The sequence below is a fragment of the Carassius gibelio genome, chromosome A5 (assembly GCF_023724105.1).
Source record: "Carassius gibelio isolate Cgi1373 ecotype wild population from Czech Republic chromosome A5, carGib1.2-hapl.c, whole genome shotgun sequence".
NCBI classification, from domain to species: domain Eukaryota; kingdom Metazoa; phylum Chordata; class Actinopteri; order Cypriniformes; family Cyprinidae; genus Carassius; species Carassius gibelio.
The window spans coordinates 39,270,246-39,286,601 of NC_068375.1; the positions used below are offsets into that span (position 1 = coordinate 39,270,246).

Sequence of the window (16,356 nt, forward strand, 5' to 3'; positions counted from 1 at the left end):
CGACAGCGCTTTTTCAGTTGCTGCCCCTCGCTTATGGAATCAGCTGCCACTGGATATTTGTCTAGCACCTTCCATAATAATTTTTAAAAAGAGGCTGAATGGCGTTTTAATCTAATCTTAGTATTGTGTTTTTAGTATTTTGTCTCCCATGTTGTTTTATTCTTATTTTATATTTATTTATTATTATTGTTATTTTTTAATACTCTGTTCAGCACTTTGGTCAGCTGCACTGTGTTTAAATGTGCTATATAAATAAAATATACTACTAACTTTAGGGATCACGAATCATTTGAGTCAGTTCGGGAGTTCGGAGCGGGATCGCGAATCAATCAGTTCGGAGCGGGATCGCGAATCATTTGAGTCAGTTTGGGAGTTCGTCGCGGGATCGCGAATCATTTGAATCAGTTTGGGGAACGCAAATCATTTGAATCAGTTCGGGAATTTGGAGCGGGTTCGCGAATCATTTGAGTCAGTTTGGGACTTCGGAGCGTGAATCATTTGAGTCAGTTCGGGAGTTCGGAGCTGGTTCGCGAATCGTTTAAGTGAGTTTGGAGCAGGTTGGAGAATCATTTTAGTCAGTTTGGTGATCGCAAATCATTTGAACCAGTTCGGAAGTTTGGAGCGGGTTCGCGAATCATTTGAGTCAGTTTGGGAGTTCGTGAATCATTTAAGTTCGTGAATCATTTGAATCAGTTCGGGAGTTCTAGCGGGTTCGCGACTCATTTGAGTCAGTTTGGGAGTTCTGAGCTTGAATCATTTGAGACATCTCAGGAGATCGGAGCTGGTTCGCGAATAATTGGTGTCAGTTTGGGGTTCGAGAATCATAGCTGTATGTGGATATGCTGTAAATATCATATATGTATATGGAACTAATTTAGTAGCTAGTTCTAATTACGTTTTCCACGCGTGTTTATGTGTGATATGTGAAATCGTATTTTTTGTTTTAATGATGTGCCTTTTAATAGCATCAAGTATATTCAAAAACTACAATCGTGCCTAAAAAGTGCAGGCATCTAGGCTAATGCAAAGTTACATGATGAAGTCATTCTAGTGCGTGTGGCGTGTGTGCGTGTTCTTTCACTGCATTATTCGTTGTATTTAAATGCATTTATGAATGCATGTGAATGATTACAAAATTCAAGATATGGGGGTTAGAAAATGTATATATTTATATCATTTTATGTAGTTAATCAGTATCACACAAAGAGTGCCATTTCAGTTTTTCTCTAAAAATCAGCATGATTAAAATGTGATATTAAGTTACTACAAACAGTATTTTAATTACAAATACAAAATGTTGCAGAATAATGTAATATATGAATGAATAATAGCCTAAAGAACATTTGTGCCAAAAGGGTTCTTTCTTGTCATTATAGAACCTTTTTAGCATAAAAGGTTCTTTGGAGTTGAGTAAAGAACCCTATGGTTCTATATTGAACCCTTTTTTTTAAGACTGTTGTATGAATGTTTGAGTGCGAGTATGTAAGGTTTACCTTGCTCAACAAAATCTCAAAGTATAGTTATGTTTATCACAGACCAGAATATGAGATGGTCCCCTCAAAAATCTCTATGTTAATCAAAATTAATAATCATTATAACAACATCACAATGAGTTTATCATGATATTGCAGCTGGACTCACTATGAGTGTGTTTTTCATTTCTAGGCTATTTAAATCATTTTTGTGTAAAAAGTACATTATCAGCATCAAACAGCCTGGGCAAAGCTTTTTAAATGCAGTCTATAGTATTAGAATATGAGCTGGTCATTCTGTCGATTCATTCAGGGCTGCTCTGGGTTTAGTACAAACACAACACTAGTCTGTGGAGGTATAGTCTCATCTCTGAGAACAGGTTTCTTCAGCTTTCCTTAAGGCTGTCCTTGTCCTGTTTGCAAATGGCTAAAAGGGAAGAAAAAAAGAATACATAGAATTAGTTCACAGTTTTATGAAAAGCAATGAAATCCTTATAATCCTTATAATAACTTAATCGGTAACACTTTTGAATAACGGTCCATTAGTTAACATTACTCAACTACTTTAGTTAACATGATCTAAGAAAGAACAATACTTCTACAGCATTTATTAATTTTAGTTGATGTTCATTTCAGCATTTACTAATGCATTATTTAAATCAAAAATTGTGCTTGTTAACATTAGTTAATGCACTCTGAATTAGCATGAACTAACAATGAATAACTGTATTTTCATTAACTAACATGAACAAAGAATAAATAAAGTAATAAGTGTATTGTTCATTGTTTGTTGATATTTGTTAATGAATTAACGAACATTAACTAAAGGACTAGTATTCTAAAGTGTTACCACTTAATCTTTGTAACGGTAGTGAAATTAAAGAGAGAAGCTTTAGCTCCATCATTAATCTAGACAGTCAAAGGGCTAACTCTGTATATTGTGCTCATAACACCATTTAGTTTATTATATAAACGGCAATATAAGTTAAAACGAAATAAGAATTCATTTAAACTTTGAATTCTTATAAAGTATCAGCTTTCACTGGGAACTACGCTAGCGATATCGCTAGCTATTATTAATCGTCTGACACTGGTGGTTAATTAAGCTGTCAAAATAATGTTAAAATGACCAAAAAACATCGAGAAAGAACAGCAGAGTCTTACCTGTAAAAGATAACACCCCGAGATCTGTTTTTATTATCGTGTGACGGTTTGTAGGTGTCCAATCTGTCGATGAGCCTGGTATGTTTTCTTCTGTCTTGATGTGAGAGCGTTATGAGAGTTTCCCGCTCCAATATGGCGGCGACGTTGACGTGCGGTCGAGCGGCCAATGAGGCGGCTAGTATTTATATGTGTATGCTGCTGTCTGTGTGGAAACGTTCGACGATTCTGGATTGATTCAGATTTTGCGCGTTCAGCGCCACAATTCATTGGTCGACGAAACCGAGATGCGTCATGACGTTCGCCTAAGCAACGCCCACCGGCATCAGTCCCAGACTCCAAAAATGTAATTCTTGTAATTGGATTAAATTACATTTTAAAATACTCGTAATCAGAGGCTACAGTTATTTTTTTTTTACGGATCACATGTTCACATACTATTTACACACTAGCAATAAATTATAAAAAATTATTGATTCTGTTAAACAAATAACATATCTTTAGTAATTGTTTTATTTTAATTGTTATTTTAGAATTATTTAAAGAAATGTGACAGATTGTTGAAACAAAATGAGCTTTTCGTGCATTCAATTGACACGGTTTAGTTTGCTATCCTCTGCTTATTATTATTTTCATTATTACTCTTTTTAAATTGTATAATTAATTTTATTTTAATTGATTATTATTATTTATTTTTGCATGTTCATGTGTGTGTGTGTGTGTTTTCTTTTTGTTTGTTACATGTGAAAGTTGCTCTTTAATGTTAATGTATGTTACTGTTTCTGGATAAAAACAAATATAAAGAAATGCTGTAGATTAATCTAAGTTATATCGAAGTTATGTAAATATCAATTGTAATACTATCCTCGAAAGTTCATTGTTCAACTGAAAATAAGCTAATTTAAAAAAAATTAACTACTCTATATTAGTCTTTTCAAAGTATACTTTATAAATAACTATATTTCACTTCCACTGTATTGGTTGTAAAGGTAAGGTGAAGACCAGCGCATTGCATAATGGGATGTACATACTATACTACATACTGCAGAAACAGTAAGAAAAGTGTGTTAATATTATAAAAACACTCAATGTGGGACAACATGATCCATCAATAAACATTTATTTTTATAGCACTTTATAACACTCAAGCTGACCAAAGGGCTTTCCAAAAGGAGCAGAAAATAATGCAGTAAAAATAAAAGTATACATTTCTACAGCAAAAAGTCTATATAAATAATTGTTTAGTCTATTGTTTAAAAGATCCAGATCAGTGATAGTATTACATATCAAGGGAAAGCTTGTTCCAGTCTAGTCTTGAATAAATAAAAACATGAATAGCTTTCTCAAGGTCAGGGCGCTTAAAAAATTGTGTTGTGCCCGAGTATAACTGACTCGAGAGGCAGCTTGTAAAGTGAAAATAAAATGGGCAGAGAATAGAGCCTTGTGGCACCCCAAAAGAAAGAGGTAGTAGAGAAAGAAGGAATTGCAAGAAAAAAAGTCTGACCAGTGAGATAAAAAGTTGCAGTTACTTTTCATTTTTTACTATGTGGCAGAACAAGTTTCCATAAATCTCAGTATCTGATGCATAACTCAGAACAGAAGTGTTTTAGACGTGATGCAGTTTCCATCCAGGGCGGCAGACAGACGGAGAAGCGCTTCTCTCTGAATTCTACATAACTTACATTAGCACACTCTTAACCTCTGACGAGCCGCAACATTTCTCTCATCGAGTCTCACTGGCTCGTCAAGATCTGGTTTCCCTGGCGATGCCTGTAAGCTCCATGGCAACAGCCTCCCCGAGCTGTGATGGAGAGAGACACGGGAAATTACAGAGACATTGAGAGAAAATAGAAATAATCTGAGTTCCCAGACAAGATGATATCACCAGCAATCATAAATCATTACAGCAATCACGACACGATGCTCCAAGCCTAAGATTGAGAAATCAACTTGCCTGATAAAATTAATCACATATTTCAGTGTGTCACCAGTGGGGGTGAATGGGTGCCGTCAGAATGAGAGTCCAAACAGCCGATAAAAACATCACAATAATCCACAGCACTCCAGTCCATCAGTGAACATCTGAGAAGACAAAAGATGAAACACATCCAGCATTAAGATGATTTTAACTCAAATACATAGAGTCTATAATCCATAATAACACTTCCTCCAGTGACTGGAGTGCTGTGGATTATTGTGATGTTTTTATCAGACTCTCATTCTGACGGCACCCATTCACTGCAGAGCATCTATTGATGAGACACTGATGCAATGCTACATTTCTACAAACCTGATGAAGAAACACACTTATCTTGGATAGCACAAGCATCACATAACATCAGAAGACTTACATGTAGTGTTGGAGTAATAGTCTACAATAATGATGCTACAGAAAGAAAACTAAACATTCTCATCATTCTGCAAAGTGCAATGCATCATACTATAAACTTAAATGTACGGTTTCTATTAAAGCAAGGTTTTCAGTTGTTCTCTTTAAGCTCGCGTAGATGTGGTTGTTCACGTTCTCGCAGGAGCAGATGGGGTAGACATGACCTCAGGGTCACGGCACCAGCAGGACGACAAATGAGGACATCTGGAGCTAAAACTACTAGTATTTCCCCGGAATCAACAACACTCAGACAAGAGTTATTTACCGTAAAGGAAAAGGCTTTTATATACATCTTATGAATTCAGTCTAATATGATGATTTACTGCTCAAGAAACAATTCTGATTATTATCAATATTGAAAATTGCTGCACAATAATTTACTGAAAACCATAATAAGCTACCATTTAAATCTATTGTGCAAATGAGATTTAAAAAAGAACGTCACTTTTATTCATCAAGGATGCATTAAATTGATGAGAAGTTACAGTAAATACATGATACAAAAGATTTGTTTCATATAAATGTTCATCTGTGAAGCCTGAAAAATAATATGTATCACAATTTTCACAAAAATATTAACTGTGTTCAACATTAATAATAATCAGAAATGTTTCTTGAGCAGTAAATCATCATATTATTCTGATTTCTGAAGATCATGTGACACTGAAGACTGGAGGAATGATGCTGAAAATACAGCGGAGCATCACAGAAATAAATTACATTTTAATATAGATTCACACAGAAAACAGATGATTTACATTAGAATAATATTTCACTATTTTTAATGTATTTCTTCATATTAGACTCAAACACATTTAAAAAATCTTAACCAATTCAAACTTTTAAACTGTTTTATATATATATATATATATAATATATATATATATATATATATATATATATATATATATATATACTTTTTTTTGTCTCTGAAAATGTATTTAAACTCTAACTGCACAAAAGAAACAAACCAGAGTCAATGATTACATCAACACCGAAGCAAAATGTAGATCTGAATTAAAAAAGAAAAAGCATCAGACTGCAGGAGTTTGTCACAGTGAGCCGAATAATGGTGTGTTAGAGCGACACCTAGTGGTGAAACAACCACAGAAACACATCAGTTATTAAAAACATTGAGTAAAGATGAATATTGTGTTCTCTTAAAACCTTTATTATCGTTAGACTCGTGTTGGGACAATGAATAGGAGTAATAGTTCCTCTTTTCCAGTGTACACCAGATCATTACACATACAAACAGAAGATGACATGTCAACATCTCAAATCACTGGCTCCCACAAGACGGAGAGTGATGTCTTCAGTTTTCAGTCTCTTGATATTCCCGAAAGTAAACTAGACGGTGTTCAGAAGAGTCAAAGACAACAGGTTACAGTCACACGAGTCGTCTCTCTCTCTCAGCTCGGAGAACAAGGACAGATCAGGCTCCGACTTGAGAACCATTCAGTGAAATGATCAGTCTGTCGTCACTTACTCACCTTCACGTCATCTCAAACCGGTTTGACTGACTTTCTCATGTGAAACACGAAAGGAGACGTTTAGAGAAATGTTCAAGCTGCTCTTCTCAGAGAACGCATAACTCAGCACTTTTACTTTTCCGCTTGTGGTCCACAGACACGACACGAGGGCGAGTGAATGAAGACCGAATGTGCATTTCTGCGTGAATTACTCCATTTAAAGGAACAGTACACACAAAAATAAAATATGCTGAAAATGTGCTCAGTTCATCTGAGACCAGGATGAGTTTGTTTCGTCATCAGATTTCAGAGAAATGTGGCATTGCATCAATGGAAGTGAATGGGTGCCGTCAGCACATCACAATCAACACACGCTTGATCTGTGCAGATTTCTCTCCTGATTCAGACCGGAACACTTTTTCACTGGAGGAAGTGTTATTATGGATTATAGACTCTCTAAAATCATCTTTTTTCATCAGGTTTTGTCTTCTCCAGATGTTCACTGATGGACTGTGGGTTATCGTGATGTTTATCAGACTCTCATTCTGACGGCACCCATTCACTTCCATTGGTGCAGTGCTACATTTCTCCAGATCTGACGCAGAAACAAACTCATCCTGATCTCTGATGATCCGAGTGTGTAATTCCTGCATTAATTACTCCCGTAAATCCACACTTTTTCGTGAGACCGAGCGTTTCCTCCCAGCTCTGTAAATACACCGACTCTCAGTCAATGGCACCAGATTCACTGAACGCGTGTGTGTCTGATTGTATCATCTGTTAGTACAAAAATACAGTTTTACAAAAATGAAAGACAAAGAGAAAGCGAAAAGGCAAGACGAGGGTCTCTTGGTTGTTGGCAGAGCAGCGCAGGCTCGGTCCATCCGTGAAGATGTGATTAAAACACATAACTCCTGATGTTCTCCAGCTCACATCTGCTCCGGATCGCTGCAGTCGCGCACATTTGGCCTCGAGTCTGTAGGCGTCCTCCTGAAGTCCAAACGAGCTCATCATTAGTAAATCTCTATCAGTTCTAGTCTCTCATGGGTTGGGTTAGGTGTGTGAAGCTGTCTTGCTCGTGTCAGTTCGCTCGAGTGTGTGTGTGTGTGTGTGTGTGTCCACTAGCAGCACTTCTTCTTGCGTTTGCTGCTCTTGCTCAGTTTGACGACTTCGCTCTGCTGCTGTTGTTTGGCCACACACTCTTTGCGTGTCTTCAGGACGAGCTCAGTGATGCAGTTGAACATCTGATGCACACACAGACACAAACACACTTCAGTGAGAGCGGCTCAATCCATAACAACACACACAATGCATTTCTGAGCATTAGACGATTGCTTAAAACGACATGGAAAAGGCTCATACCTTACACTTCTGTGGTACACAGAGTTATTATAGCATCACTGAGATACTATTAAGGTTTATTAATATATAGATTCTTTTTTTATGTCTGTTATTCTACTTTCCATTTTTTTATTTGTAAACGTTTATTAATTTTGTTATGTTTTTGCCATTTTCATACATATTTTATAATTTTTATATATTTTTTATTTATTTATAATATTTAGTTTTAAGTTTTAGTTTTTCTATTCTTAGTTATTCTAGTTTCCTTATTTTTTTAATTGTGAAAGTTTATTACTTTTGTTAGGTATTTGCCATTTTCATATATTAAAAAATCTATATATTTTTAATACATTTTTATTTATTTATTTATAATATTTAGTTTTAAGTTTTAGTTTTACTTACTATTATACTTGTATTAATATTTTCTTTTATATATTTTAATTTAGTTATTTTCATTAATGTTATTATGTGTCCATAGTTTTTATTCATATCTAGCTTTTTATTAATGATTTATTTAGTTTTATTAGGTTTTAGCTTTACTTGTTTTATTACATCAAGCGACACTTTTATTATATATATATATATATATATATATTTTTTTTTTTTTTACTTTCCTTAATCTTGGCTTATTTTAGTACCTCGAGTGAAATAAATGGAAATGAGAAATGGTGCCTTGCCAACTCACTAAAAGAAAAACATGTGACTGATTTTTCTATACTGTATTTTCAGTTTCAGTATTTCATTTAGCATTTATTTAATATCACGTGACAGCTTTAGTTAACTGTAATAACCCTGGAAAATACAGTATTTCCACCACTGATCTGAATAATGACTGTGTGGAGCTGCGTTACCGCTGAAAGTGAATTCATTTGACTACTTTCACACTGTTATTTTCTCTGTCTGTTACCGAGAAGCTGCTTTGAAACCATCTGTTCTTTATAAAGCTCGACAGAAATAAAAGTGACTTCCAGCATCAGCTTCTGAAACACTTCCTATTCCTCAAACTCTTTTGGTCTGGAGAGGAAGACTCCATTAGAGGCTTTATTTGTGTAAGCTGATGGGATTTAATCCGGCTTACGTCCTCCACGTTGATGTTCTCTTTGGCGCTGGTCTCAAACAGTCGGATGCCCATCTGTTCAGCAAACTTCTGCGCGTCATTGGTCTCCACCACTTTAGAGGCGGGATCGTCGTTCTTATTACCCACTGAACACAGAGCACAGGGAACCAGCGTTAAACCCCAGAATTAATCATCAGAACATCACCGAACACTGAATCTGACAAAACTGCATCCAAAAAAATGCCAAGTTCATATTTCATCCACAAAATACCAACAATTAAAGATCAGATTAAAGATAAAGAACATTATTTAAATTATTAGGACCATTTTTTTTATTTTATTGTGTAAATAAATCAATAAAAGACATTTTCCTCCAAAAATCGCATTAATGCAATGCTAGAAAAAATAACAATAAAAAGGCAACATAAAAAACTATGCAAAATAATAATAATAATAATAATAATATAATATATATTAATAAAATTAATAATAAATTAATTTTACAGTTTTTAATCAAAAAGGCCCTTTAAATTAATATATAAAATTGATAAAAAAAAACATTAATACTTGTAGAAATATATGTCACACCACAGGAGCATGTAAACAAAACAAAAAACACACTACATATACATTTAACCTTAAATCTTGAGAGTGATACAAATATTTTTACTCATTTATGAACTTATAGTATCTTTCATATGTTTCTATTTGAGAATGCATTTTAAAAAGGCAACAATGTATCTACCTAATATCCGACAGACGTCGTCACAATTCTGATTGATTTCATGAAGCCAGCGTTTGACGTTGACGAACGACTCGGCGCTGGAGACGTCATACACCACGATAACACCGTGAGTGCCTCTATAGTACCTGAAAGAGACCACCACACACACACACACACACACACACACATCAGGGCTCTGAAGCTTCAGCAACACAAACATAAAACCACAATAAAAGTCCAAAGCCACATTCACTGAGAGAAATGAGTCAAAAACAGACTACGCTAATAAAAACAACCTAGATGTGATTTTTTTAACGTTTAGCACGAGGACAAGAAAAGAGTTTGAGAGTTGATGAAAAGCTATTTATTTAAACAATAAAAATGCTAACTTAAAATGACTAAAATAAAAAAAGTCAATAAAACACTAAAATATTTCATATAAATATATAAATCCATATTTATCCATTTAAAAACATAAATAAATAAAAAATAAATAAAAAATAATTAATAATATATAAATAATAATATATTTATGAGTTACCAGGGAACTATATATAAAAATATGTTTTTAATTATTAAAATATTTTAAATCTTAAAAACTCGAAGGGGGATTTCCAGTAAATATTTTAGCTCAAAAACATTTCAGAGATTAAATCACACATTGAACTGGAACGCTTGGTTTCCACTGAACTCCACAGATTCTGCTCATTACGTTCTAGATCATCTAGAACATCTTTAAATCCACAGAATCGTCTTGAAGTCAACACTTAAGATAAGAGTCCACCTGGACCCCAGCATGTGGAATTAAAAGACAAGCGATCGTTCTTCAAAGAGACTCGATCTGCACATCTTCTGAAGGAAAGGGTGACCCGAGACTGTTTCACTTCCTGCGACTGACATCACTGACAGGAAGTGGTTGTCTGGGTGACTTTTCTCGAGGCACACATCATCAGTTTGACGACAGGATTTGAGAAACACACACCGCATCACAGAAGAGCATCGTGGAGCTCAGGGCTTTATACACAACTAATAGAGACTGATAATAACTAGAACAATGTAGAAAATAATCATAAAGGGTGAGAGAGCCTGCTTGCAATAAACACCCAAGCCAAAATTAAAACAGAAATTAAAAAAGTCCATTCATCAGGAACATGTCATATATTATTATATGCATAATATTAAATTAATTGTAGAAGATTGTGAATTTTAAATGTGATTGTGAGACTGCAGAATTTGTTTAAAACATTTTAATTATTATATATTAATATAGCTACAAAATAACAGTAATAATAATCATATAGAAAATGCATAACCAATCAAGTCTTTTCTGCAGCGCAAAGCTAAAATAAAATATATATAATTTTATTTAAATTTAATAATAATTTAATTTCCAACAGAGCCCAAACTATTATTATTTATTTATTTTTTTTAGTTTGCAATTTATTGTCAGATATAATTAACACTTAAACAAACCGGAAAACATATTGTAAGTTTTTTGTGAAATCACTTGACAGACTTGAATAAATATATGTATTTAATATATACATTTTTGGTTTTATAAAAAAATAAGATGCATTTTATTTAAATGTGTCCAATTAAAAATAAACTAGGGGTTAAGTGTCTTGCTCAGGGACACATTGGTGTCTCACAGTGGATTCGAACCCGGGGCTCTCACACTCTTATCCACTGCCCCGTTACACAACACCACCAAACATTACACCATCAAATGTTTTTTATAATGCCAGGAAGCCCTTCACATCTGTGAAGTGTGAAACGAAAGCAACTCATTCCTCATTTGAAAGCATCCTAAGATTGAACCGAAACAGGTTTAACGTGTCACTCACGTGGAGGTGATGGTCCTGAACCTCTCCTGTCCCGCTGTGTCCCAGATCTGCAGCTTCACCTTCTCCCCGTTGATCTCCACCGTGCGGATCTTGAAGTCCACACCGATCGTAGTGATGTAGCTTCCTGCAACAACACACACAGATCAGCCGACGGTCCTACATCTGTATTACAGTAACCAGCACTGAGATTACTGAGAGTGTAGAAGTCAGCGTGAGCGACTCATACACAGCAGACACCAGATCTCTTAGTACGTCCTTCACGGTTAATGTTTGTTAAAAGCACATGTGACGTGTGGGTCCTACCTGAAAATGTGTTATCAGCAAATCTCAGCAGTAAACTGCTTTTGCCAACACCTGAGAAACAGAAGAAACACATCACACATTGTTTTTAAATGTAATTAAAAAAAAAATATATATATATATATATATATATATATATAACATTTTGAAAATTTACATTTATTTTGAAACATTATTCACATAAATATATACACATTATATATATTTTTATTTATTTATATAATTTAATGTATGTCATTTTTAAATATTTTAAATTTATAAAATATTATTCACATTATACAAATTTGTATAATTTAATCATATCCTATATATAGAGAGAGAATTTTTAAACATTATACATATACAATTGTATAACATTTAAAATATTTGTCACATTATAATATATTATTATTATAGATTAGTTTATATATCAGTACAACATCTCGACATTAAATAAATAGACCCAGGCTGCCATAATAAATACTGAGTTTGTTTATAACTTACATCAATTTTGTCACAGAAAAATCAAGAAACAAGCCAGGCAACTTAACATATTAATATTTTAATTTAATAGACAACAAAAATATATAATGTAAGAACACGCCCAGACTGAATGACTCTGAACTGTTGACAGGCCCATTACATGAGCTTAATCAGAAACCACATCCCTCTCGACCTCACCAAATGTCAGTTATAAGATGTCAGATTAATCAGTATCCGTGTTACGTGTAAATCCAGCACAAATAACGCATCTGAAGAGGTTCTGGATCATTTAAGTGTCATTTTAACCGAGTCGAGGCCTGCTTCCCGTCTCTCATCCTCGATGTTTCCTTACCGCTGTCGCCGATGATGAGCAGCTTGAAGAGGTAATCATAGTCCCGCGCCATGGCCCGGCTCGATTCCGCCGCTCAGAGAAGCTCTCCAGGAAGCGAAACCTCCCGCTGCTCCTCCTCTCCCGGCGGAGAGGCAGCCGTATATGTGCCTTAACGTCTCCACCGGGTTTATTTTGAGCGGTTTGCGTGGTGTTGGAGTCTCACACCCATCTACACCCACAGCGGATCTGAGGCGGCTCGCAGCCGCTCACACAAACCCCGCCCACAACAACTCACGATGACTTACTGCGCAGGCGCACAACACACAGCCGTACTGCAGTAGAGCCTCCAGCAGGGGGCGCTGAAGAAGCATCACTTCAGCCACACTTTACATTATGATCTTTACATTACATTCACATTTATTCATTTAGCAGACGCTTTTATCCAAAAGCGACTTACAAATGAGGACAGCCATTACATAAACAACACACAAACACAGACACGGATAAAAAAAAAAAAAATACAGTACCAGTCAAAACATTTTTTAACGTTTTTGTCTCTTCTGCTCATCAATGCTGCATTTATTTTGACCTTTACTATTGTGAAATGTTATTAGAATTAAAAATAGATGTTCTCTATGTGACTATATGTTAAAATCTAATATATTAGCTGTATTATCAGCATCATTCCTCCAGTCTTCAGTGTCACATGATCTTCAGAAATCATTCTAATATGATGATTTACTGCTCAAGAAACATTTCTGATTATTAATGTTGTAACCATGATGCACAACCATTCAAAAGTTACATTAAAAAAAAGAAAATAAATTAGTGCTAATATTCTAAGGATTCATTAAATTGATCAAAAGTGAAAGTAAGGACACTGAAGACTGGAGGAATGATGCTGAAAATACAGCTGCACATCACAGAAATACATTACACTTTAACACAGATTCACATATAGAAAACTGATGTTTTAAATTGAACTAAAATTCATAAAGTCAATGTTTCAATTTCATATAATTCTGTGGCATAAAATAAAAAGATTTTAACACATAAGACAAATACACACTAAATCCACTAAATTTAAGGCATCAGTTTTCTCAGATTTGCACAGTGTATCTCATGATGTTTCATGTCATGCTGTTGCATTGATCAGCCTCCTCTCTCCTGTGGGGGAAAAAGGAAAATAAATGTGAAAAATAATTTTGTGGAGTATAAAATATGAAATATAAACACTTCAGAATGTCATGGAAAAGCATCAAGCCAAAAATATGCAACCATTTTTGTTAAAGTCTAATGTTCATTTTGAATAGCATGCAAAAGAGATGCATGAAGATGAGTAAACATGCCAATATTTTCATCACACTCATACTTCAGCACTTTGAAGTTCACAGACTACATCCATTTAAAGACAGACGTGTTTCGACACATCTCGTGCAGAACTAAGTATAGCATCCATCCAGAGCTGAACTCATGCTGGTTAAGAGCAGAAGATGGACAGACGCTTTCCTGAATCTGAATTCTGGCTGACTGTGCTGTCATGACTCAGATATTTAACAGATATTTAAAGAAACATGTATATTAAATAAAAAGACAACACACAATAACACTACTATGCCAGGACTTCCTCTGCTACCCCCATTCCTCTAAACCTAACTTCCTGTTGATGTAAAAGAGTCCGATCAGACTTCCCAACAGAAACCCAGATTCCAGACTGCGCTCCAGTCCCTGAGTTTAGCGCAGAGAGGGCTCCAGTCCTATCGATGCAAGAGCATCTTGTTACACCCCTAAAAAATGCTAAAGCTTTTTGCACTACAAACCAGTGAGTTTATGAATATGATAATAAATTAAATTAATATGATAAGAAATACTAGTTTGCAATATAATTTTTTTCCAGCTAAAACCACCAGAAGGGACTGACACCCGAACACTTGCACTTTCATGTTACAAATGTCTCGTTCTAGTATTGAAAGCAAGCTGGATAAAGCTGTGAGGTGTTTGTGGTCACTCATATGATTGTGCACCTTCTTTCTAGAGCAGGGTGCATGAGCACGGCACTCTGACCAGCTTACACCTGATTGGGGCGCCGAACAGGAGCGCGTCTTCACCGGCGTTCTGGAGGCAGTACTTCAGTAGATCCTCAGCTGCTTGAGAAACCTGCGTTACAAACACACTCAGATCAAATGGAGAAGGAACTGGCAAGTCGTTTTCCTTCAGAACTCACAACTGAAGTCAAGTAGCTACAACTTGTAACCCATATTCAGTGCAATCCGTGTTGCATCAGCTGTGAGTTTGAGAAGTTTTATTCATGGGTTTTGAGGAAGAGAGTGACACAATCTGTCAATGTCAGAATCTCAATATTTAGATTTTTTTGCTCCCTCAGATTTTCATATAGTTGTATCTCAGAGAAATATTGTCGTCCTGATAAACCATATATCAATGGAGAGCTTATTTATTCATCTCAAAATCGAAAAAGGGACACTTAAGCCCATGGTTTTGTGCTCCAGAGTCACATTTATTTCACTAACTTAAATCTGTAGGTCAGTTGTATTTTATTATTCGCATTTGCTTTTTTCCGCATGCTGCTCGTGCTCAAGTCAAGTCACTTTTTTTCTATAGTGCTTTATACAATAAAGATTGTTTCAATCCGATTACACAGAAATAAATAGGAAAAGCTCATCAAATATGAATCAAGATCAAAACAGAATAATTTTTTGAGCACAATTAACCTGTTGAAACTCAGAAAAGTCAGTTATTTCTAAACCTGACTGCTTGTCATATTAAATGTTTCCTCTATTGCACAAAATGGGAAAAAAATAAACCAGCCTGTTAACTGACATCATCATGACCTCTCTATATAACTGTCCTGTTTTTACAGTGTCAGAAATTTATATTGTTGTATTAGTATTATTATTCTTTTTTTTTTTTACAAATATTATTAGTTTAAGAGATACCAAATATATATTGACGATGACCATAATCCGCCATAACTGTCTTTGCATTAGACTGATCTAGATTTTTATTTTTTATTTCTTACTTTATTATAATAATGTGATGCCTGATTTCACTGAGAATATGATTTAATGTCTGTTTTTAATAATAATTACATAAAATCAGACTGATAATAATTATTTAAATTAAAGCCATATTCTGCTGCTTTGCTATATATCATATTTTTGTTTTGAAATCTAACATAGGAGTCTAACATCACTGTATTGAATGAAATATCACTTATTTCTGAGCATTGAAACAACTTACTTTGATTCTCTCCATGCTGGCTTCGAGTTTGAGCTGCTCAACGGTCCATTTCATCGTCTTGAGGCTCATGTTTGAAGACATGATGATGATTCAGAGTCAAACTCTATCAGGAGAGATGAAGGAGCACATCTGAGGAGAGGGAGATTGTTCACGTGTGAGTGAGTGAAGCAGAACCACTGCTGGCTTACAGTGGATGTGTGGGCGTGGCTATCTGTGGGGGGATGTGGGCGTGGTTATGGGCGGGGCATGTGCACTGTATTTGTGGGCTGTAAATCCCTGCCACATATTTCCAAAGAAATTATTGAAAAATACAAAAAACTATAAAAAACAATGTGCTATAGAAAAATAAAGCATATTTTGTAAAATGTTTTTTTTTTCACAATACTTCATTGTTTTGCTAATATGTTTCTTTTTATGATAAAGTAATTGTTTATTATTATATATATTTTGCAGCAAACAGTGAAGAACTGAAAATGATTTTCTGCTTCAAATATTCATTTTAGTGAACAAATATTTTGTGCTTTGCTTATTTTAATTGAAGTTTT

The 16,356-nt window shown here is 34.8% G+C and overlaps 1 protein-coding gene and 1 long non-coding RNA gene across 2 annotated transcripts; both read right to left on the reverse strand.

Annotated features, from left to right (window-relative positions):
* Nucleotides 1-1,145: 1,145 nt before the first annotated feature.
* On the reverse strand, nt 1,146-2,829 carry LOC128014919 (uncharacterized). The gene is made up of 2 exons (XR_008183741.1): nt 2,637-2,829; nt 1,146-1,899 (listed from the first exon to the last, which is right to left on the reverse strand). It is a non-coding gene; the product is annotated as an uncharacterized LOC128014919 (long non-coding RNA).
* A 3,343-nt stretch (nt 2,830-6,172) lies between these two features.
* Nucleotides 6,173-15,970, reverse strand: LOC128014917 (ras-related protein Rab-35-like). The gene is made up of 8 exons (XM_052598631.1): nt 15,812-15,970; nt 14,578-14,710; nt 12,575-13,720; nt 11,764-11,814; nt 11,461-11,584; nt 9,638-9,762; nt 8,914-9,038; nt 6,173-7,738 (listed from the first exon to the last, which is right to left on the reverse strand). Exons 3-8 carry the CDS (start codon nt 12,624-12,626, stop codon nt 7,616-7,618), a joined length of 600 nt encoding a protein of 199 aa, XP_052454591.1. The 5' UTR covers nt 12,627-13,720; nt 14,578-14,710; nt 15,812-15,970; the 3' UTR covers nt 6,173-7,615.
* Between the last annotated feature and the right edge of the window lie 386 nt (nt 15,971-16,356).

Excerpts from the sequence above, each read along its gene's own strand:
- LOC128014917 (XM_052598631.1), bottom strand. The coding sequence starts at position 12,626 with ATGGCGCGGGACTATGATTACCTCTTCAAGCTGCTCATCATCGGCGAC. Across the intron at positions 11,815-12,574 it reads GCTCATCATCGGCGACAGCG|GTGTTGGCAAAAGCAGTTTA; the intron begins GTAAGGAAACAT and ends TCTGTTTCTCAG. Across the intron at positions 9,763-11,460 it reads TTCAGGACCATCACCTCCAC|GTACTATAGAGGCACTCACG; the intron begins GTGAGTGACACG and ends GGTCTCTTTCAG.